This window comes from Photinus pyralis, unplaced genomic scaffold (assembly GCF_008802855.1).
Source record: "Photinus pyralis isolate 1611_PpyrPB1 unplaced genomic scaffold, Ppyr1.3 Ppyr1.4_unclustered_Scaffold7573, whole genome shotgun sequence".
In the NCBI taxonomy this organism is placed as follows: Eukaryota; Metazoa; Arthropoda; class Insecta; order Coleoptera; family Lampyridae; genus Photinus; species Photinus pyralis.
In genome coordinates this window covers 1-23,376 of record NW_022172196.1, presented here as the reverse complement: position 1 = coordinate 23,376, position 23,376 = coordinate 1, and the positions used below count along the sequence as shown (strand labels likewise).

The 23,376-nt window shown below is 36.9% G+C and overlaps 5 protein-coding genes and 1 long non-coding RNA gene across 6 annotated transcripts; 3 read left to right on the top strand and 3 right to left on the bottom strand.

Annotated features, from left to right (window-relative positions):
- Positions 1-1,721: 1,721 nt before the first annotated feature.
- Positions 1,722-2,423, bottom strand: LOC116182797. Its single transcript, XR_004147619.1, has 3 exons — positions 2,320-2,423; positions 2,127-2,273; positions 1,722-2,072 (listed from the first exon to the last, which is right to left on the bottom strand). It is a non-coding gene; the product is annotated as an uncharacterized LOC116182797 (long non-coding RNA).
- A 590-nt stretch (positions 2,424-3,013) lies between these two features.
- On the bottom strand, positions 3,014-6,381 carry LOC116182792 (zinc finger MYM-type protein 1-like). The gene is made up of 2 exons (XM_031503331.1): positions 5,741-6,381; positions 3,014-5,689 (listed from the first exon to the last, which is right to left on the bottom strand). The coding sequence occupies exon 2, from the start codon at positions 5,654-5,656 to the stop codon at positions 3,014-3,016; it is 2,643 nt and encodes an 880-aa protein (XP_031359191.1). The 5' UTR covers positions 5,657-5,689; positions 5,741-6,381.
- A 105-nt stretch (positions 6,382-6,486) lies between these two features.
- Positions 6,487-7,760, top strand: LOC116182791. The gene is made up of 5 exons (XM_031503330.1): positions 6,487-6,628; positions 6,686-6,845; positions 6,894-7,066; positions 7,114-7,383; positions 7,663-7,760. The coding sequence occupies exons 1-5, from the start codon at positions 6,487-6,489 to the stop codon at positions 7,758-7,760; spliced, it is 843 nt and encodes a 280-aa protein (XP_031359190.1).
- A 1,573-nt stretch (positions 7,761-9,333) lies between these two features.
- Positions 9,334-12,090, bottom strand: LOC116182793 (putative nuclease HARBI1). Its single transcript, XM_031503332.1, has 2 exons — positions 11,589-12,090; positions 9,334-11,528 (listed from the first exon to the last, which is right to left on the bottom strand). Exons 1-2 carry the CDS (start codon positions 11,798-11,800, stop codon positions 10,655-10,657), a joined length of 1,086 nt encoding a protein of 361 aa, XP_031359192.1. The 5' UTR covers positions 11,801-12,090; the 3' UTR covers positions 9,334-10,654.
- Positions 9,531-10,688, top strand: LOC116182795 (myb/SANT-like DNA-binding domain-containing protein 3). Its single transcript, XM_031503333.1, has 5 exons — positions 9,531-9,950; positions 10,006-10,050; positions 10,102-10,182; positions 10,239-10,316; positions 10,370-10,688. Exons 1-5 carry the CDS (start codon positions 9,560-9,562, stop codon positions 10,627-10,629), a joined length of 855 nt encoding a protein of 284 aa, XP_031359193.1. The 5' UTR covers positions 9,531-9,559; the 3' UTR covers positions 10,630-10,688.
- A 558-nt stretch (positions 12,091-12,648) lies between the features above and the next one.
- On the top strand, positions 12,649-14,356 carry LOC116182790. Its single transcript, XM_031503328.1, has 2 exons — positions 12,649-12,796; positions 12,878-14,356. The coding sequence occupies exon 2, from the start codon at positions 12,890-12,892 to the stop codon at positions 14,354-14,356; it is 1,467 nt and encodes a 488-aa protein (XP_031359188.1). The 5' UTR covers positions 12,649-12,796; positions 12,878-12,889.
- Positions 14,357-23,376: the final 9,020 nt, after the last annotated feature.

The following is a 23,376-nucleotide window of genomic DNA, read 5'->3' as shown; positions in this document are numbered from 1 at the left end:
ACACCAATGCATGAGCACTTACGGCTTTCTAACTTTGCAAGGACCGGTAAAATAGTGTAAGGAACCTATAGCAAGTAGAAAACCAACAATGGTAAAAATTGGAGATACTGCCTTCTTGCTTAGGACGGCAGTAAAGTACACAAAATTACTTCACAATTTACATTTTTTTATTAAATGATTGTAGATACATCATTTGCACGTGCACTACTTTGTAGTGTCACTAGTGTGAGTGGTATGATAGATGGGAATAATGATAATCCTGAAGGAAATGATGAGGAATTAATGCCAAATGATAAGGTATGGATACTTCACAATATTTAACTTACCTTGCTAATAGCAAACCTTACAGAATAATTAAACACACAATTTAGGGGAATCTTCTGGAACTCTAACTGAAAGCAAACATGTTTGGCAATATAATGAAACGAAAGCTCTAATTGACTCTATCGCATCACATTTGGATAACCTTGATCATCCAAGGAAAAGGAAAAATGTATTCAATGATGTGGCAAATGATCTACTAAGCTTAGGCTTTGTTGTAACATCAGACCAAGCACAGCTTAAATGGAAAAGCTTAGTGCGGAGCTATAAAACTGCAAAAGACACTAAAATTAGAAGTGGACGAGGTCCTAGTAGGTTTATGTTTTTCGATTAATTAGATAACATACTGGGAGATAAACCTGCTAACTCATGTAATCATGCCCTTGCATCTACCTCTTTCCAAAACCAAGACAACGTACAACATCCCCAAACCATTAACTCTCAAAGTCCAGACATTCAAATAGTAGATGTGGAAAACGAAAACCCCAATGCACCTGTCCCGGAAAATGATGAAGCAGCAGCACCACCACAAAAAAAACAAGGAAACAAACAATATCTCAATCATTTATTAACATGAAAAAAGAAGAATATAAGAAACGACAAATCCGCCATGATGAGAAAATGGCTCTTGAAAATAAGAAGTTAAAACTACTAGAAAAATATTTAAAGTTGGAAGAAACTGAATAATCGATTACTTATTATTATAAACTATTTTACATTACATTATAGTTATTTATGTATTAAGGGCATAATAGTGATGTTTATATTCTCGAGGACGACGAATTAAAAAGCTCGAGGGCCTATAGCCCGAGAGCTTTTTAGTCGCCCGAGAGTATAAACATCAGTTTATGCCCGTGGTACATACACAATTTTATGTTTTACAAATAGTTTTCTTCGTCAAAATTCGTTTACAAAATAATTCATTATGTTTGATCGAGTATGCGTGGTTCGAATTTGTTAATGTGATTGAAACCATCCAAACGTCAAACGTAATTTTAAATAATTCAATTCATCGTGAATGAGCAAGAAGTTCCAGAAACTATACGAAATAAGGCCAATCTTGTGATTTAGTAGGTATTGACAACTAATAGGTAATTGAAGTTTCTAATTTTCAATGACCTGCAAATATTGTTCGTTTTGTCATTAAGTATACCTAAATGAGTTACTATGGTGATACTTAATGCCCTAGGGCATAAAGTGGTACTTTATGCCCGCGTATCACAGATATAAAATGTGCTATGATAGGTTAGTAAGACATAAAAATATTTACATTTGATCTCTCAATAAAAGAAATACTTGCTCTCTTCTGTTGTTGACTGGTAAATTATCTTGCCTTTGAGGATCATTAGACACATCTTCAGAAATATTTACTTCCGTTATCTCACAATCGTTGCCTTCCTTAAGACAAAGGTTGTGAAGAACACAACATGCCATGATGCATTTAACAATTAGATGCATATCTAAATTCTCAAAATGTGTCAACCTGCGAAATCTTCCCTTCAACAAGCCAAATGCATTTTCTACACAAATTCTAGTGCTGGAATGTTTATAATTAAATCTTTTCTGCTGTACAGTTAAGTTGCCATTATCTTTAAACGGTGGGACAATCCAATTAAGACATGGATATGCCGAGTCTCCCAACAAAAACATATTATAAAATATGTCTTCATTTTCTGCAGCCTTTGCATATAATGTTGATTTACGCAACAATCTGGCATCATGCAAAGACCCAGGTTCTCCACAATATACATCTATAAACATTTTTCTGTTATTAACTACACCTTGAAGCAAAATACTATGGTAACCTTTTCGGTTAACATACGAATCTTGATTGAGTTTGGGTTTATTTATTCGAATGTGACAGCCGTCAATTGCCCCAATAACATTTTTGATTCCCTACTTTTTCTCAAATTCTTCACCAATATGTTTCGCTTCGTTCTTACAAGGCCATACTATATATTCATGCTTAATGGATGTCAGAAAAGTAATTACACGCACCAAACACCTATGTGCTGAACTTAAAGACACATTGAAACGATCCGCAACCTGTCGAAATGTTTCTGTATTGGCAAGGTACCATAACGATAACAATATTGCTTTCTCATTCGACTGGTGGGTTTATACAGTCATTAACACTAACTCATTAACATTAGCTCATTAACATTAAGAGCGTCATTATAATTAAAGACAAAAGGATGGGATTTATACAGTCACTAATACCAATAGGAATCCAAAGCAAGCGCTTGCGCATTTGTTTGTTTGGTCGTGTGACATAACCGCTGTTTGCTTTGCTGTTCATAACAAACCGTTTTTAACCGTCTCGTGCATTTTATACTCGTTGCTTCCTTTGTGAATTTTTTTCCTATTTCCTAACGTCCCTAGTTTCTATCGTAGTTTAATCCTTCCTAGTTTGTAACATAATATTTTTTAATCCTCCCCAGATCTTAACGTAGTTTTTAGTTCCTAAGTACTAAGTAGTTTTTAACCTCTCCTAGTTCCATAGTTGCTAAATTGTGTACATCAGGGCCGGATTTATAACGGTGGGGCCCGTGGGCGGATATACTGTGGGGCCCCCTTTTTCCATTTTATTTACTATTTCTTTAAATGCAATTAGTAAAGTAAATTATGATTATGCTCATTTTTTGTAAATAAATAGGCACATCTTATTTCTTAAACGAATTTTTATTTAAAACTATATTAGACCAGGCACCTTTCGAGATTTTTGCAATGCAAATGATGCAAGCACATCATCGAATTTTAAACCTCTTAATATGTCATATTCCATACTCATTATTGCTAGGCTATTTAAACGTTCTTGAGTCATTGAAGTACGAAGTCTGTTTTTTATAATTTTAAGATCTGAAAATGACCTTTCTCCTGTACAGTTGGTGACCATCAGTACAAGATATATTCGCAAAGCTATCTCTACATTTGGAAAAGCTACCTTCAAGTCATTTTCTATTAATATTTTATACATCAAGTGTTCGTTGCTAAGTTCGGAGTCAGGTTTGCACTTAACACTGGTGTCGTCTTTAAAGTTTTTAAAAAATTCTGCAAATTGCACTAATTCAATACCTAAATTCCCTTCCAGATCGTCACTGTAAGTATTCACAAGATTTGTTGCATTATTTTCTAGGTCCTCTCGGCTTAGATCTTCTATGTGGCGTAGAAAAGCAAATCGAGAACAAATTGTTTCATACGCAGTGAGCCTTTGAGTTAAACCAGATGTAAATTGATCTATAACGGGGATGTAGTTTTCAATTTTGAATTTCTCGGAAGGCGAAAGTTCAACTTCAGGTGTTAGTCCGTAATCTAATGGAATTAGGCGCACGTTGCGTTTTCGTTGTCTGTGATGGCCATAATCTGCTGTACCGGATTTCTCCGCACCAAGAACTTCATATGTAGAAAATTTGTCTCGCATCATAGAAACATACTGTTTTAAAGACTTTAAGGCAGCTACGGCAGAGTTAAGATCGAGCTTAGATTGCTGAAGTAGTTGGCTAGTAGCATTGGTTCGGTCTAATATTTCACACCAAAATACTGCATATATTCCCGTTTCTAACATACACATTCGATTGAATAATCCATTTGCATCACAGCGGCTCTTAGGCGTCAGTTCTGCATCATCCGTAATTTGTGTTAAAGCGTTTTTAATCTGATCGTAACCTTTAACTAAAGCTTCGCATGCATCAGATCTGCACGCCCATCGAGTGGTAGTTACACGTTTAGGTATAATTATTCGAGAATGACGCGATTCGGTTTTCTCACCAAAACCATCCGATACTGATTTCAAAGAATCGACAAGAATGTTGTATCTGTGAGTTGAACCAGTAAAGAAAACATACAGCTCTTCTAAAAAATCAAAAAATCCTACAGCAGCAGGACAACATTCAGCGGCGGCCTTTGCAACCAAATTCAAAGAATGGGCTGCACAAGGGACCCAAGTAGCTAATTTGTTTTCTTGCATAACTTTTGCCTGGAGACCGTTGTATTTTCCACTCATAGATGACGCATTGTCATATGACTGTCCTCGGCAGTTTCGTATATCAAGACCATGAGTATTTAAAAATTGCATTAAACCATCAAACATGTCTTGTGCTTTATGACCTTGGTTTGGCATAAAATACAAAAACCTTTCGACGGGTGTGCATCCTTCTATATAACGAAATGTTACGGTCAGTTGGTCGACGTGGCCTTCGTCCGGTGTAGAGTCCAGTGAAATAGAGTAATATTTTGATTTTTTAATTCGGAAAATTATTTCATCAAGAACACTTTTTCCCATGAGTTGGACTACTTCCTCACAAATAGTTGACGAAAGATAATTGGTATGACCACTCCCACGATTTGCATGGGTTTTAAGATGTTGTTGAAGAAAGTCATCATATTGTGCTATTAGCTCTACCAATCCTAGATAATTTCCGTTATTGCGCGAACCAATCAATTCGTTATCACCACGAAGCGCTAGTCCACGTTCACAGATAAACTTGATAACACTAACAAGTCTCTTCAACAAATTTTGCCAATAGTTTTTAATGTTATTTGCTTCCCTTGCAAGTTCAGCATCAATACGACCCATCTCTTTAGAACGCTGCACTAGTGCTATAGTAGCATTTAGGTGTGGTTTAGATATTTCGTGCGCCACTAGCCTACTACTAGCATGTTTCCAATCGCAATATCCATCGCGGCTAAACTGAGTATCTGCCGAAGACAACAATTTACATGCAAAGCAGTATACTCGCCCATTGGATGGCGAAAAACACAACCAAGAACGTTCAATCATTTCACCGTTATGGCTTCTTCGTTTAAACATGCTCAGTTGACAACGTCTTGCATTCACATTCGCACCCGACCCCACGATTTGTTTAAATGATTTTTCTTTGAATATTTCATCATTACAATTTTGGAGAGCAGAAGTTCCTACCTTCGACCAGTAATCGATCAAATGTGATACGTTTGTTGGCCATAAACCAATGTCATTTACATATTCATTACATATAATTTCATTTCTCACACTGTCGTCATCGTCATCTACGCTCACATTTAGAACAGAAGGTGGTTGCAATTGTTCTATTTCTACATTTCCCTTACCCTTTTCAATTAATTCAATCTCTTCATCTGGCTTCATTTGCGATGTAATGAGTTCACTATTCTCATGTTCTTGGATATGCTGATGCTGCTGAGATGTACTAGGATGTGATAAACGTAAGAAATTTGTAATCCGAGGTATCTTGGCAATCAAATCTGCTTTGCTTTTTTCTTTTATTTCGGCTAGCTTACGTTTTTCCGCGCCGCTTTTGTATGTCCGTTTTCCTTTGTGGCGATCGCCTTGTTCCATTTTGCCCAACAAAACTCAAAAGCGTGTAAAATCCTAAAAACAAAAATTATCTAATACATATTTTAGGTAAGATCATTGAATTACCGTTTTTTATTGAATGGTAAGATGATAAATGATAGGATATTTGCCGATTTGGAACGTGTACGTGACTACGTGTGTAACTGTTTAGTGTTTACATCAAGCAAATTCACGACTACACTAGTACACCTACACAATTTTAATTTATATCGAATTCTAATATCTATCAAGTAAAGTTAAAGTGGCACTGACCACTGCAGAGTGCAGACTTGAGACTTTGATACTGACACGACACACGACTAGACTAAACAAATATCATATTACACCAACACCAAGCCAAGTAAGTAAGTAGCGGAAGGGGAAGGCCGAAGGTGGAGGCGCCGAGCGGCAGGAGCGGCTTCGGGCTTTCTTTATTATTGTAGTTTTGTTTGTCATCTTATTTTCCGATCCCGATGTGTCTACATTTACAAAATTAACAATTTATTTTATAAACCTAAGCATACATTGCAAATTTCCTATTACTTCTCTCATTTAGTTCATTAGTTGAGTATGGACTGATGGAGAGTTATAAAAAGCATTAACTACTTGGTTTGCTGTAATAAAATAATTGTAGGTACACGTACATGGTTGATGGTAAAGCGTATGTGGGGGCCCTCAGTATGTGGGGGCCCGTGGGCAGCCGCCCACTTCGCCCCCCTTTAAATCCGGCCCTGGTGTACATACGTTTTTATTCGAAATTTGAGCCAGAGGAAAGTCCCAACGTAAGTAATCTTACCACCCAAGAAACACCCAAAAACATTTAATATCCACAGATGCTTGACGCTGAGGATGAGCGGCTCATCGACGTCGTGAAATTGTTTCGGCACATTTACGACAAGAGCCACCACGACTTTAAAAATAAGCAGGCAAAAAAGAATGCCTGGGAGACCATTGGGCAGATGGTGGAACGAAATGGTAATTGTTTTATTCATAGCGTTGTAAATATGTGCTTACATTATAATTGTATAATAGCGGAGGAATGCCAGCAACGTTTCGCGATGCTGCGTAATAGATTTGTTACTGAAAAGAGGCGGCTGGCAGCATTAAACGCTTCCGGTGCTGGAGGAGGTGTGGAAGTCTCCGACTTATACAAAAAAATGCTGTTTCTATTGGGATTCATCAAGAGCAGACAGTAAGAACGTTGATCTGTTGTATTTAATGTTGTAATATATTTTATTAGTACGACCTCAAATGTCCAACGGTCCTCGTGTGCTGCAAGTGCAGAAGGGCACCCACCAATTGAAATAGAGGGACACCCCTCTCATGACGGTGGCGAAGGGGAGGATGCCGATGTAGGGCATAGCAACGTGTGGGATGTGATGTCCCATATCACAGAAACACAACAGTCGCAAGGTAATTCGGGTGAAGTATAGCTCTTAATATTAATATCATTACTTTAGAAGAGCTGGCTGAAAGTAGGGAAGCGCCATCCACCAGCAGGGAAGCGCCTTCCACCAGCAGGGAAGCGCCTTCCACCAGCAGGCAAGCGCCTTCCACTAGCATACCCCAGCAGACAGCCTTTCTACGGGCTGCAGAGGCAAGGGGGAAGAAAAGAAAAGTGGCCACTTCGTTAGAAGATGTCCTCCAAACGTCGTTGGGAACGTTGGAGGATTACCTAAAAAAGAAAGCCGAAGACAAAGAAAATCTAGAAGAAGTCGACAGTGATATAAGTTTCGGTCGCATGATTGGCCTGCATTTAAGAGACATGCCGCCAGAGGAAAAAAAAAGAAAAAAACAAGATATTTTAAAAATTATGTTTAATATGTAATTTCTTTAATAAAAAAATTCATATAATATAAAACAATTTGGTTAAGTAGGCAACGATCCACGTGCAATTGCATCGTACTGCCACGGAACACTTCCTTCCGGGCTGGTGAAATATGCTGCCAGCATATCACGATTATCTCTTACAATTCTTGTTGATTTATTGGAACCTAATCGTCCCACAGATTGGAGCTGTTCTCCTCCTGACCTCCACGTTCCCTCGTTTACAACTCCGTCTGCGCGAATGTGGTCTCCATATCCGGTGGGGCAGTATCGTCGTTGATCTAGCGGTAAATCTTCCTCTCCCTTTTGTAAAAAGTTGTGCAGCGCCACACACGCCTTTGTAATCGCTATACATGTTTCAACATTTGCAACGATTGGTTTCCGAAACACCCTCCAACGTGCAGCCAAAATCCCAAAGGTGTTTTCAATCGTTCGCCTTGCTCGAGACAGCCGGTAATTAAATATTTCCTTGGCTTGACCTAGTCTTTCCCCTGGATATGGCCTCATAATTTTTTCATGTAGCGGAAACGCTTGATCCGCCACGAAAAAATAGGGTAGTCTTCGGTCGGTATTGGGCAAAGCCGTCTCGTGGGGAAGATCCAAAATTTCCTTTTGCCGGTGCAAAATGGCACTTCCAAATGGCGAGTCCGAAAACACGAGACTGTCATGTTGTGACCCATATGCACCGATGTCGACAAGACTGAATTTATAATATGCATCGCACACTGCCATCAACACAATACTGAAAGTATTCATATGCAAACACCAATGTATCAGTTTCTTTGTTACGTACCTACTACTCTTCTTATAATTAAAATAGTCGCTACCACTGTGCTTCGGGGCTTGTATGTGAACGTGCTTACCATCCAAAGCACCGAGGCAATTTGGCATGTTCCACCTGTTGTAGAACCCCTTTGAAATTTTAATAAACTCGTCATGAGTAGGTGGAGACAAATACAGTGACGAAAGACTATCCCAAATGACAGAGCAAGTTTCTTTGATGATACAGTGTGCAGTTGCCTTGCCAATATAAAAATCTGTCGCCACTTTCTGCATCGAACAGCCTTTTGCCAAGTAACTACAAAATATCATTGAAAGGTTCTGCATTTATATTTATCATTATTACTCACTGCAAAGTTATTGTTAACCGTTCTGCAGGTGAAATAGGGCATTTTGTCACGTCTTTTTGAAGTGCCGGTCCTAAAATCCCCAATAAATGGTCAAACACTGCAGGAGACATCCTCGTGAATTTCACGTATTGCTCGTCATCCTGAAGGGTCTTCATCAACTGCACTCTCCGATGAAAATGCCCATAGCGATGCCGTTGCCGGTTGATAGGCCTCACCTTGTAGCGTCGGTGTCGCCTGTGCTTCAAATGCACAAGTGCAGCGCAACATACCAATAGGTAGAAGGAGAAAACCATGTCTTCTTCATCCATATTACTAAAACAATGAACGCTTAACCAAGTACAACACCGGCAGCACAAAAACATACCAAGTATAATGAAACGAAGAGTAATTACCTAGAACTATTATATACAGGTACACCTAAATTTACACAAGTTTATAAAAACACAAAACACCGGGTGCACAAAAAAGGTCCAAGTACTATAAAACGAAAAGTAAATTAACTAGAACTATTATATACAGGTACACCTAAATTTAAACAAGTTTACAAAATCACAAAACACCGGTCACACAAAAACGTACAAAGGCAAATAAATGAAAGGTAGTAAAGCACAGATTGAAAATCAAACAATAAAATGGAGGTTATGTATTTTTATTATTTACATTCTGTGACGCATTTAAGATCACACGCCTGCGTATTTCGCTTTTTCAGTATCATTAACACTAAGGGCCGGTTGTACAAGTGTGAAGTTCAGGGATGGTTTAACTAAACTACGCCCAAGTTTTGAGCGTAGTTTTCGTTTAACCTCGTTGTACAAACTGCGTTCAAACTTCGTTTACCAAAACCACAATTTTCTGTTGTTGGCAACGTGCAAACATGCGCATAAAGAATTAATTGGATATTTGTTGTGAATAAACTTAACCTTCAATCAATACTAGTTTATTTATAACGATGTGCTCTAACGAAAAAAAAGTGCGTGCAGCCAATTTTACCGCGAAAGAAGAGGCAATATTAACCAGTTTAGTAAAACAATATGAACATGTCTTAGAGTGCAAAAAAACAGATGCGGTTACGAACCAACAAAAGACCGAAGCCTGGTCAAATGTTGCTCGGGAGTTCAATGTAGTAAACGACAGCCACCGTAGTGAAGCTGTGTTAAAAAAGAAGTTCGAAAATCTAAAGAAAAGGGTGAAAAAGAAACTGTCTGAAAATAAAACGTATTCAATGGGAACTGGGGGTGGTCCTTACAAAGACACCCCATTAAATGACACCGAAGAGGGCATTAAAGATATACTTGGCCCAAGAGCAGAGGGATTTCAATCACAATTTGATGGGGATGCTAGTAAGTAAAAAATGTGTACATTATAAACAATTTACATACATTTTACTACTTCCAGTTGAAATTGAAATACCAGAAACAGACGACCTGCAAGTTAGTAATGGTAAATAAGGACTTCCAAGTGTGTGTGTGGTTCAATATTGTTTCGTTACAGAGATGATAGTAGAGTTTGCTAACGATCACGACTACAGTTCGACCGTAAAACCATCTGCAACAGATGATATCGAAAATAATGGTAGTATACGGTACTGGTCATAAAGTATTAAATCTAAGTTCCTTCTGAATTTGTAGGTGATAAAAACTGGAAAAAGTACACACCTAATATGCTTAAAAGAAAAAAATCAGCTGCGCTTTGTGTAAACACCACTGGTAAAATCACTTTCAGAAATGTACTATAAATACTAATTATTTTAAAATTTTAGATACATCCCAGGGTGTTATTAACAAGAAGATTTCGCAGTGGGCAGAGGCTAAAACAAAACTGGAAGAGAGTAGAATGGAAGGTGTTTTGGAAGAACAAAAAGTAAAATTAAAACATACGGAAGAGGAACATAAGTTAAATTTAGAAATAAAAAAGACAAAATCTGAGTTCGAACTAGAATGTATGAAAGAAGAACACAAATTAAAAATGGAAATTTTGAAGTTACAAAAAGATATGTTATTAAAAAATGTTAAACAATAAGTTTGTTCGTAATATACACTGTACACTATGCTAAGCGATTAAAGTATTCGTGAATAAGGTGATGACGTACAGCATTATTTAGTCCATTGTTGTAATATGGAACATTTTCCACTTCGAAATTTATTTCAGCAGCTGCAATAGCTTCTTGTTCTTCCTCATTTATGTCTGGCAGTGCATCATTAAAGTTCCTAGCTATATTATGTAATACTGCAGTTGCAATTACTATAGCCTCGACCTTTTCTGCGCGTTGTCGAATCCCAAATGACAATATGGGAAATCGGCGTTTCATCACACCAAAGCACCGTTCTATTGGGTTACGTGTGCGTATTTGGGATTCATTGAATAAATTTTCAGTACGAGTGATCGGATTTCTTAGAGGAGTAATTAAATACGGCTTAATAGCATATCCTGCATCTCCAACTAATAAGTACCCTCTAAAGTCTCCATTCTCAAATTGATTTCTTATTTGAGAATGTAAAAATATTGTGCTATCATGAGATGACCCAGGCCATCTGCATACAATATTTTGAATCCTCAGGCTTGCATCACAAACAGCTTGCACATTATAAGAAAAAAAATTTTTCCGATTTCGAAAAATCTCAGCATTGTTACCGGGGGATATAATCTTCACATGGGTACAGTCAATAGCACCAATGCATTTGGGGAAACGACTAATCATGTAAAAGCCTCTACTTCTTTCTCTCATTTCTTCCTCTGTGGTAGGCATTTTGATAAAAATGCGGTGTTGACTGGCAATGGCTCGACAGACTTTTGTAGTAAGTCTGCTTGCAGTAGATTTATCGATGCCAATAAAGTCGCCTGCAACTGACAAAAAGCAGCCAGTTGCTAAATACCTTAGTGCCAATAATACCATACACTCGGCACTTACTGCAAAGTTTCTGTAACGAAATTATACGATGTGGTTGGGTGGTAGCTACACTATAGGGTCGTTTTTATACCTGTTTGTGGGATGTGATATTTCTTCTTGTATTAAATCAATTACAAAACGAACTGAATCTTTGGATAACCTAAATCTATTTAAAAATTCCTTATCATTCCACTTTGTAAAGTGGTTATCTCGGTGCCTATATATCTTTGCTGCTCTTCTGCGTCCAATTATATTAATTACTTCTAGGAAATCTTCATCATCTGTTAGTGCATGCAACTCCATTACAATTTGGAGGGTAACAGCATTGATTATGTTAATCAATGGTAACAGGTATTACATAAAATTATAACCTAACAAAACTAACAAATCGGTGACTATGCGCAAAGAACCAAAACTAAGCTTAAACCAACAAAATCGGCTGCTTAAATAAAACAAAACTTAAGTTGCGTTTAGTTGTTGAGTGAAGTATGTACAACACTCTAAAAAATTGAACTGTGTTTAAACTCAGCTTAATTCTTAAACTCTGCTTAAGCTATACTTGTACAACCGGCCCTAAGAAGTTAAAAGCTTTAGCTTAAGTGAACTAATGTCTTAATTAATGCCGTATAAACGGTTGCATTAATTATTCAACTTTCAACTTGTTAATGTTAGTGAGCTAATGTTAATGAGTTAGTGTTAATGACTGTATAAACCCACCATTGTCACGGCCACCAATGCTTGCAGCTTTATATGCACTTTGTGCAAAGTATCCTATAGAAAAGTGAAGTTAGAAGGTATTTATTAGATGATGGTACAAACATTTACCTATAATAAAATCCACCACTCTCCGGCACATTCTAAAATGTTCTTGAAACACTGCATCACTGTTAGGGTTGCCAGACGTACCCCTTTATGGGGTACAATACCCCATTTTTAAACGCGTTTGTCAAATGTGCCACTTTTCAAAAATTCCAAAAGGGGTACGCAAAATACCCCATTTACTTGCGCCAAATAAAAAATGCAGTATGAATGTATGATTCGTCAAAACCAGTTAACCAGTTGAGTTGTGCTTATGTATGGAATGTGGTGGGAGCGTCGCGGGGAGGTATTGCGTTCCGCATTCCGCCGCCGCTACACCCGTTAGTCGCCAACAACAGCACGTGAATCGGTGAGTCGCGGAGAGCGTAAACAATAAAATTAAATTATTTTGTGCTTGTGCATTGTCTTCGTGCCTTCGTGGTGAAAGAAGGAATTGCAGTTTACCTAGTAGAAGGGCTCATACCTACTCATACGTTATTTGTAAGTATAGTTATAATTAAATACCATGAACATGTGATTTTGGATTAAGTACATTTTAATTAATAGTAACATTTTTTACAGAATGTCAATGAAATGTCATCATCCGAGTATGATTATGATACGGAAAGTGAGAAAAGGGAGGAGTGCAAGCAAAAATCCAAAAAACGACGAAATTATTTTAATAATGACTGGCAGCAAACTTACAGTTGGCTTCTTAAACGCAAAGAAGAAGGCACTGCAAAATGTATTGCTTGTAATTCTGAGTTTTCCATTGCCAATGGAGGAGTTTATGATGTAAAGAAACATATGAAAACCGGAAAACATATAAAACAAGTGGAAAATTCAGCAAGAACCCCAAATATATTATCATTTTTCAATTCTACATCTACAGCGGCATCTACAAAGAATAATTACAGGACAGCAGCAGCAGAAGCTTGTTTTGCGTATCATACTGTACAACATGCACATAGTTATAATTCTGCTAACTGTAGCAATTCACTTTTTTCAGTAATTTTTCCTGATTCCAAAATAGCCCAGACATTTTCTTGTGGAAGAACAAAATTGACTAAAGTTGTTACCAATGTTTTGGCAAAGGAATCTCGTAAACTTATCATTCAAGATCTCTCGGGAAATCATCCATTCAGTTTGGCCACAGATGCATCGAATAAAGGTAATATAAAAATGTTCCCTCTTGTTGTGAGATATTTCAAAAAAGATGTTGGTGTTCAAACCAAACTTTTGAATTTTTTTGATTCTTCTTCTGAAACATCTAAAATTATAGCAAACTGCCTTATTGAAAAATTAAAGGAGGCTAATTTAAATCCCCAAAATGTAATAAGTTATTGTGCAGATAATGCCAGTGTAAATTTTGGGAAAAATCAAAGCGTCTTTGTTGAATTGCAAAAATTTAATTCTGAATTAATTGATGTGGGTTGTCTTTGCCACGTGCTGAATAATTCCATAAAAAATGCTTCAAATTGTTTGAAATTTGATTTGGAATGCATTATTATGAAAACATATAATACATTTTGCTCTCATTCTAAAAGGAAACAAGAACTATTGGAATTTTATGATTTTTGTGATGTGGAATACAGTGAATTATTGAGGCATGTCCCTACTAGGTGGCTTTCTCTAGTACCAGCTATAGATAGGCTTTATAAAAACTTTGAGCCAATAAAAAGTTATTTTCTATCAATGTCTTCTTGTCCAGCATTACTTCATGATTTTTTCACAAATGATCTAGCTGAAGCATACCTAGGTTTAGTTTCAAATATTGGCACATTAATTCAAAATGTAATTTTAAAATTAGAGGGCGAAGGACCTATTATAATAGAGATATATGATCTATTGTCAAATTTGCGCAATTCACTAAAATCAAAGTTGGAGCAAAAATATTATGGAATGATAGCACATCAAGCAATGCAAAAATGTGATGACTTCAATGAGGTCAACTTGTTTAAGAAGAGAGCTGAAGCATTTATTTCAAAAATTGTAGATTACGTAGAGCAAAGATTTGATTTTACCCAGAATCGCTTTGAAATCCTAAAATATTTAAATTAGAAACTATGCCAACCTTTGAGAAAATTTTAGAATTACTACAAAAATTTCCTATAAAAAATATTAACACTGATATTCTTTTTGAAGAGTACGTCATATTAAAACAAAAATTTCCATCACTTGAAAATCTTTCCTTTGAACAAAAGTGGGTAACATTTTTAAATACCTGTCAAGTACCTAATTTTGAAAAAATTGTTAATTTTGTTTTTGCTCTGGCTCATTCAAATGCAATGAGTGAACGAATGTTCAGTTTGATGTTTCAAGCTTGGCGAAAAGATAGAAACCGGTTATCTTTGAAAACCATTGAAGCCGAAATCATGGTGAAACATAATTATGGGAAAACTTGCAAAGATTTCTATAACTATGTCTTAGAAAATGAAAAATTACTAAAAACCATCACATCCAATGAAAAATACGTAGAATAATATTTTAATATCTAGCTAAGTAGTTCATGTTTTAATATAAGTATATACCTATAATTATTTTTCGCTTTTATCCAATGTATTATACACCTTTTTTAAATAAAATTTGTCTTCTTGTCTTGTAAATGTAAATACGAGTAGTTTTTGTAAGGTATCATATTATGTCACAAAGTCTTCTTTCTTAATTGGTATCCCCAGAAGTTGAATAATAGTATATTCTATAACGAGTATGGAATAGAGTGTATTCCGCGCGAGTGGAAAGTTCGTCACACGAGCCGAAGGCGAGTGTGACGGTTCCACGAGCGTTGAATACCTATTCCTTACAAGTAATAGACATAATTTTTTCTACTACTACGACGAATTTTTGCAAAATATGTAAAACAAGCAGGGTTAACTATAGACAATTCACACATTAGTATGGACGTCTATGTACGGTGGGTTGGTATAACAGATCCCTGTGGCATATTTGATTTGATTTGTCTAAATGGCTGTATAAACAAATTCCTCGACAATTTCTCTTCCCTCAATATTATCCCAGAAAAGGAAAACTAACTTTTCTGTGATATTATTTACAAATGTGCACATTAATTATTGAATGTGCCCTGTCCTGCGCAGTGTATCGGCGTGGATCATTTAGATTTAGATAAACATAACCATAAGCGATAAACGTATTCGAGATTGCGACCGGAATGTAATTCATGATGTGTATAAATTCAAATACAAAATGCTACAAAGAGGACGTTATGGATGCAAATTAGAAATAAACATCATAGCACTACTCGAAAAATTTGTATGTAAGGTATCTACGAGTGTAGGTAACATTTTAGTGAGCATTATATTTTAGGTTAGTTTTAAAACTTCCTGGAGGAAATGTGTTCTGGATGACCAACAACGTTAACTGTTTTGATATGGATGTTCTTTTTGTATAGTGCAGTGAGGTACATTAATTCATTGTAGAATATGCAACTTGATGTTTGGTTGTAGGTATACCAACGTACGGGTTCCTCGTAATTGTAAACTTTCGTTGTACATTAGTTTTCGTATTGGGTATTCTAATTACAGTTCCACCTAAGTCCACCGATTTTTATGTTCCACAATTCGTGCTTACGACAAGCACCACTAATGCCAACTATAAGAGCAACCTGCAAATGTAAAATAAATATGATGTAACGAGTAACGATTTGAACGTGTAATGTTATAGTAGATATGAACTGTCGGGGGTGCTTTTTGAATAAACATTTTTACTTTGCTCGTTGATAGAATTTTTGACTTTTTAGGGAAATAGCCGCTGGATTGCATTTTTAACAAGGCCTGCAACTTAGCATAGCTGCTTATATCTACATTATTGTTCAAAAGTATCGTAGAGCACAGCATGGAATACGTTTTCCACAATGTGGATGCTTTAATTTACTGTGATAGTTTGCTAAAGTAAGCACTACGTTCTCTGAAAATGAGTTGGTTTTTTTCTTGTCCTCCACTCCAAAAATTTGCTGTATGTATGTTCGTACACTTTTAGTTTGTCGGGAAGTAAATTTTTTTGCGTGTTCTGCTTCCACGGTGATTTCCGGGGGAGTATTTGAAAGTTCCATTAAATCCTCACTGGCCACTGCTATTCATTTTCGCGCTACCGGTCCTTAAAATTTAATATCTGGCGCAAGCGTAATTAAAATTTTGACAGTTTAAGAATTGTGGTTTAGGATGTCCTGTTTTAGATGTCGCCACATGTGCTCATTCCATGTATTTATATATCTATGTCATTCCATCACAAGAGCTAGAATGAAATTATTCCACTTCACTAGCAGAGAATAGGCGAGATTCTGTTGTTAAAAAAGAAGCAAGTATGACGTGATTCTAAGGTAGTAGTAGAAAAATGTATTTCTTTCAATGCTCAAACATTTGAGTAAATAATTGACCAGTGTGTTTAAAATCTTGAAATGCCGCATTTAATGGCCTATATTCTACGCATTTTTGTGGTCTGAGAAAGACGTAAATTAGTCTAAAAACATGTTTAATGCTACCAAAATTTCAAAAATTTTCCGGGGGAGAACCCCCGGACCCCCCGCCTACTGGGGGGTATGGAATACCCCCCGGTTGCGACAACGTCCCATCTATGCTCACTCCTAACGTACCCCTTTTTGGAAATTTATATCTGGCAACCCTAATCACTGTATTGTGGTACTGTTTCTTCAACAAAATTTTCAATGCGAGTAATCTTGGTTGGGGGTTCCTTTATAAATTGGTCATCTTCATCTGAGGAATCTGATGCATCAGTTTCAGATAAGGTACCCGTCAACAGATCCTGAAATACATCATTGTTCATACAAGTAGGAAGTATATTTTTCGGTACTTACCATCACCAACATATCCATTGCAACAAATGTTATTAAAATCCTAACCTAAAAGTGCGTAAAACTTTTGAACTGTTCTAAAAATTTGCATGTGTTTGAGGGGGCAGGGGAATGCAAAATGTGCGGTTCAAGAGTGTGGCGCTTCTGTGCAAAGGAACACACAAAAAGTTAATCGAGCAGTTACGGAGCACTCCGGAAGCGCGCTATGCAGGTCATTGGAAAGCGCCTATATAGAACTGTTAAGTAGTAGAAGAGAAATAAAATCAAATATATATTTAGGAGATTACTCAGTCTGCTTGTAGGACAAACCCCACATAATACACGTCAAACGAATTCAAGAGTTTTTGTAGGAAGAAGGGTATTCAACTTCGAACCACCGTTACGTACACACCTGAACAAAATGGTAAGGCGGAAAGGTTGAACAGAACACTGCTGGAAAAAGCGAGAGCCATGATCCTCGAATCCAACTTAAAAAAGGAGATGTGGGGAGAATCAATCTTGTGTGCAGCATATGTAACAAACCGAAGTCCCACAGCCAGTCTGGAGATGACGCCAGCAGAATATTTTTATGGATTGAAACCAGATGTGAGGAATATGCGTGTTTTTGGAAGCACAGCGTATTGCCATATACCCAAGTCTAAAGTTGATGGTAAATTTAGTCCAAAAAGTACTACGTATGTAATGGTTGGGTACTCGCACAATGCATATCGTTTATGGGATCCGGAACGACGGAAGATAGTGACAGCTAGAGATGTCATCTTTGATGAAAATAATTTGTATGCGAGAAATGTATTGCAGAAAGATAGCGATGTGATATTAGATGTACCAGAAAAGGATTTGCGGGAAGAAAATGTTGAACCGCAGGAGCAAAAGGAACAAGGTACTACTCACGTCAAGGAAGATGAAACAACTGTCAACACCGATTCTACTAGGAAGAGCACTAGAGCCAGGCAGCCACCAAGACACTTGGAGGATTATTGTTAATTATAGGGCGACAATTATAAATAAGGATGACACAGGATTTACTTAAGTAAGTATATTGTAAGTGACGGCTTGCTTACATGTCATGACATTTGTATGTGAAGGTCATTAGTCAACTAGTGCTAACTAATGTATCGTGAATTGTGGCTACAGCCACGTCTAATACTAATTCCGTAACATCTCCCTTTGGAAGTTACAAGTCTAATTTATTAGGTACCTTAATTTGTCTGCCTGAGCGAGTAGTTACATTAAGGTTCGAAGTCGAACCATTGTCATTAGCAGGTTCATTATTAACATTATCAAAATTACTATAAATACGGTAATTATTACAATCATTGCAATTATTATCTATATTATAATCGGTATTAAGATCTACGTGTGTATTATTCGATTTACCATATTCTGGATTACAATTGGATTTGTAAAATTTCGTTATGTGAACCCTATTTCGTCTATAATGCATCCCATCCCTAGATTGAATGATGTAGCTTTTTGGCTCAGGACCAACCTGCGTTATTTTTCCTTGTATCCATTTCTTATCTGATGGAATCTTCTTAAACAATACATCGTCTTCAGTCATTAATTCTGGTAGTTTGGTTGCTCCTCTATTGTAAATGTCTTTCATCCTCTTGTTTCTATCTTCGACCTAATTTTCATAACGATTTACATCTATTGGTTTCGGTAGAAGCAAATCTGCATGAACTGGCAGGGAACATCTAAGACGACGAGACATCAGGAGTTGAGCAGGACTGTTCTTGCTATCGTTTGGTGTATTCCTATACTGTAATAATGTTAGATAGGGATCTCCATTCGACTCGATAGTTTTCATTAGCATTCTCTTGATAGTTCCGATTGCTCGTTCGACTTGACCGTTGGACTGTGAGTGATACGGGCTTGTCGTGATGTGTTGAATGTCCCACTCTTTGATAAAATTGGCAAATTCTACGGCGTTAAAAGGAGGTCCGTTGTCTGAAATTAGTGTGACAGGTATTCCTTGTCGACTAAATATGGATTTCAGCTCATTGATGACTATTTTTGCGTTTGTGCCATTCCTAAGTACCTACTGATAATTCAATAAATTTAGAGAAATAATCTATAGGGGAGACCGGGGCAGGTTGTAACAAAAAATTTACTTTTTACTCTAATCTAAACAATTTTACTTGGAAAATTATAATATATTTTTTTATATCTTTTCTTACATCTAACCTACAAAATAACACAGTAACGATACTAAAAAACGTAAAAGTATAAGCTAGGATTTTTTTTGAAATGCTTGTTGTATTTGTTACAACCTGCCCCGTATCAGGGGCAAGTTGTAACAACACTCAGGGTAAGTTGTAACATATAGTAAAATTAACTAAACATTCGGTTTCTTAGCAAAAACTAAACACATGTAACTATATTATTGAAAATCACAAACTAGAGATATAACTGTTTATATATTTTATGTATTAGTCTTCATCGGAATCGCAGTTATGACAAATATAAGGAAATCCCCCATCAGTGCAGGCTTCGTGTGACCAAAATTCACAATGGAAACACTTAATCCATTTTTCTTTAGGCTTACTTCTGCTAAATGGCTCAGTGCAAACCAAGCAAAAGCATTCTTCATCAGAACTATCATCAGATTCTACCATAACTTTTCTTTTTGCCTTTTCAACCTTTTTCTTTTGTATCTCTTTGGTTTTCTTCGACTTCCGGCTGTTTTGTTCTGCCTCCAATTCGTCTTTCTCTGGAGTATCGGTTAAGACAGCAGACTTTCTTTTCTTCCGACCCCTTGTAGATGGTTTCCTTTGTTCAGCTTTCGGAAACGGGCGCACAAATTCTGGAGAAAATTCTTTTGGCTCTTGAATTGTATGTTCTTGTTTATTTTTAGGGCTCAACGAGTCATTTTCTGGGATCACTTGTTCACAATGAGCAGAAGAAGTAGATGGCTGGGACATGTCTTGACTATTAGCATTTGAGGAACCAGATAATTGAAGCACAGGAGAGGTAGCTGACGATTCAGCGTTCGGCAATGGTTGATCCGTTACGCCAGCAGGCAAAAACTCGTCATCAGTAAAAATGTCTCTGTTGTACGGTTCAATACCTGACACTTTAAACCCTTTCATTATGTTTATAGGAGTCAATGCTTGTGGAAGAGCATCTCGAACTAAAGATGGTATGTCGTATATGGTCATTGATTTACCTGGGTTATTCCTGAGCCAGGCAGCTTGAGAATTTGACAAATATTTCTTAAAGGGACCATACACACTCCTATCTAATGGCTGAAGCCGGTGTGAGCAATGCGGTGGGAACGACAGCATTATCACGTTATTTTCCTTAGCAAAATTAATAGTTTTTATTGCTAAGTGGGACTCGTGATTATCGAGTAGCAGAAGTACCGGATTTTCTCGAGATGGACGCACGTGAAACACAAAATGTTCCATAAATTAAAAAAATTCGTCAGATGTCATCCACCCTGACCCATTTGCAGCACCAATGCTTCCAGGAGGCCCATCTCGTATAAAATAGTCATGGTACTTTTTTCTGGGAAATATAAATTGCGGAGGAATAGAGTTTCCTGAGGAACTAACAGCAACCAACACAGTGACGAGTACACCTCTCTCGCTTGATGTGATACCACCAACTTGCTTAGTTCCCTTTTCCGCCAGAACCTTGCTAACTTTTTGGACCGTCGTCACTCCAGTCTCGTCCAAATTCCAGATAGTTGCTGAATTAAAGTTATATTTGTCTCTTACGCTTGCCAGTTTGTCAAAAAATGATGACACGTTCTGTTTATTAAAACTTATGGCTCTTTGTAAGCTAGTCGCCTCGGGTGTCCGAATTGAGAGATCTTCGTGCTTCTTTAAAAATTGTGTAAGCCAGTCCTCTCCGGCGCATTTGTTTTTATTCCAGGAATCAGGAACTGTGACATTATATGTAAGAGCGCACTCATATGCAAACTTTCGCACTTCTTTTGGACTAAGGCCAAAATAAATTTTCGATGCATGTTTAATGTAATCCACAAGTTTTTGTGCTTGATTTTCATCAAAAACAGGTTTTCTAGAGTAACCAACATTTGATAGACTAACGGGGCCTTCGTTATGACCAGAATTCTGAACTTTTCTTACATATCTGTGAAGCGTTACATGACATATGTTTAAACTTTTAGCTACAGATCTTTGCGATTCATTGTTATTTAAAACACGATTCACGGCTTGTTCCATGTCCTCTTTCGAGGTATTGCCTCTTTCCGTTTTTTTCTTATAGGTCCTCATTGTAAAATTACCTATACAAAACAAAATATAGGTAGGTAATTATTAATTCTTAAACCCGGGGTAAGTTGTAACGTGTTACATTTTGCCCCGGCGAGTTTGTTACAACTTACCCCGATGTTGATTTTTCTCTTTATCAAGTCACAACAAAAAAGTGTATGGATATTTCAAAAAAAGAACTAGTCAAGCATGTAGTCTAGAGAATTCTGATTCATATAAGACATAAAACTCAGATCTGTACAAATGCATCTACCAGGAAATCAAAAAAAACCAAAAACATGCAACATTTACTTACGCGCCAAAAAAGGTTATTCCGTCGTATTTCTGGAACACGGCAGTACGCACACTTCCACAACTTACATCAGACTAACCGTTTTGAAGGCTCTTTCAATAAATGTATATTGCGATGTTGCCAGATTTTTTCAGTTTAACAGAATTTGCAGTGTTACAACGTGCCCCGTGTTACAACCTGCCCCGGTCTCCCCTACAAATAAGATATTTATTTCCCTTTAATTCCATGAAGTCAACACCTACTTTGTTCCATGGTATTGCTTTAATTTCGTGTGGCAATAAAGGTTCCTTTGAGTTGTTATTACTGTATTCCTGACACGCTACACATGTCGTTACAATATTTCGCACGTCATTTGACATATTAGGCCAGAATAATGCATTCTTAGCATAATCAAGGCATTTACGTACACCAAAATGACCCGTATGAATTTTAGTTAGCATTTTTGACCTAAGAGCTTTTGGAACCACTAAGTTATTTCCTTTGAACACTAGCCCATCAAGTACATTAATTTCCTTTTGAAATTTGTAATATGGTTTAGTCTCTGGGGGAAGATTACTCTTGGCTAGGGGCCAACCTGTTTGACAAAGTTTTACGATGGTTTGCAATTCCTTATCATTTTGAGTTTCCTTTCGAAAGGACTCTAATGTTTCAGGTGACACTTCTAAACATGACTTGAGCATATTTATGTGTAACGTGATATCTTCTTGTAAATCTACAATGGAGTCTGACAAAGGCGATCTGGATAATGTGTCCGAAATATACATTTCTTTACCAGGTTTGTACATGACATTGAGATCATAGCACTGAATTTTGAACATAAACCTTTGGAGTCTTTGTGGCACTTTGTGTAATGCTTTTATGAATAAATGCACTAATGGTTTATGATCCGTATGGACCGTAATTTTGTGACCAAAGATAAATTGGTGAAACTTTAGACAACCGTGAACAATCGCTAGCAGCTCTTTTTCAATTTGAGCATAATTAGTTTGAGCTTCGGTAAGACAGGCTGACGAGTAGGCAATTGGATTTGATCCATGTAGTATAACGGCTCCTACTGCATTTTGTGAAGCGTCACATGACAAAATTAATTCTTTAGTCTGGTCAAAGTAAGTTAGAACTGGGGCTTTTGTAATTAAGGTTTTTAATTTGTTAAATGTAGCTGTATGATTTGTGTCCCAATTCCATATAACATTCTTTTTTAGAAGAATTCTCAACTGCTGTGTTTCTTCAGAGAAATTTTTGATGTATGCTGACAAATATGTAAGCATTCCCAAGAATCTTTGTAGTTCTTGTGAATTTTTTGGTTGACTCATGTCTACAATAGCTTTAATTTTATTCGGATCTGGTGTCATGCCTTCCTTTGAGAACACATGACCCATGTACGTGACTTTATTAAGACAAAACTGAGACTTATTTAAATTAAATTTTAAATTTATTTCCTTAGCGCGCTTAAGCACCTGCTCCAATATCTCATGATGTTTTTCTTTAGTTGGTGCGTGAATTAGCAGATCATCAAAGTAGACTACTGTGTTAGGGATGTCTGCGAACAATTCAGTCATTGTAGAGTGAAAAATCTCTGGCGCTGCTGAAATTCCAAATGGAAGACGTTTAAAACGAAATCTACCGAATGGTGTGATGAACGTACATAATTTTGAAGACTCCTCATCCAAAGCAATGGTCCAGAACCCCCAATTAGCGTCTAGGGTTGAGAAATAATTAGATC

Bases quoted from the DNA above. Each gene is read 5' to 3' on its own strand.
- LOC116182792 (XM_031503331.1), bottom strand. From the start codon at position 5,656: ATGGAACAAGGCGATCGCCACAAAGGAAAACGGACATACAAAAGCGGC.
- LOC116182793 (XM_031503332.1), bottom strand. From the start codon at position 11,800: ATGGAGTTGCATGCACTAACAGATGATGAAGATTTCCTAGAAGTAATT. The intron at 11,529-11,588 runs GTATAAAAACGA...ATTTCGTTACAG, and splicing joins ATATCACATCCCACAAACAG to AAACTTTGCAGTAAGTGCCG.
- LOC116182790 (XM_031503328.1), top strand. From the start codon at position 12,890: ATGTCATCATCCGAGTATGATTATGATACGGAAAGTGAGAAAAGGGAG.
- LOC116182795 (XM_031503333.1), top strand. From the start codon at position 9,560: ATGTGCTCTAACGAAAAAAAAGTGCGTGCAGCCAATTTTACCGCGAAA. The intron at 9,951-10,005 runs GTAAGTAAAAAA...TACTACTTCCAG, and splicing joins ACAATTTGATGGGGATGCTA to TTGAAATTGAAATACCAGAA. The intron at 10,051-10,101 runs GTAAATAAGGAC...GTTTCGTTACAG, and splicing joins CGACCTGCAAGTTAGTAATG to AGATGATAGTAGAGTTTGCT.
- LOC116182791 (XM_031503330.1), top strand. From the start codon at position 6,487: ATGCTTGACGCTGAGGATGAGCGGCTCATCGACGTCGTGAAATTGTTT. The intron at 6,629-6,685 runs GTAATTGTTTTA...ATTGTATAATAG, and splicing joins GCAGATGGTGGAACGAAATG to CGGAGGAATGCCAGCAACGT. The intron at 7,384-7,662 runs GTTTCGGTCGCA...ATCGTCCCACAG, and splicing joins AGAAGTCGACAGTGATATAA to ATTGGAGCTGTTCTCCTCCT.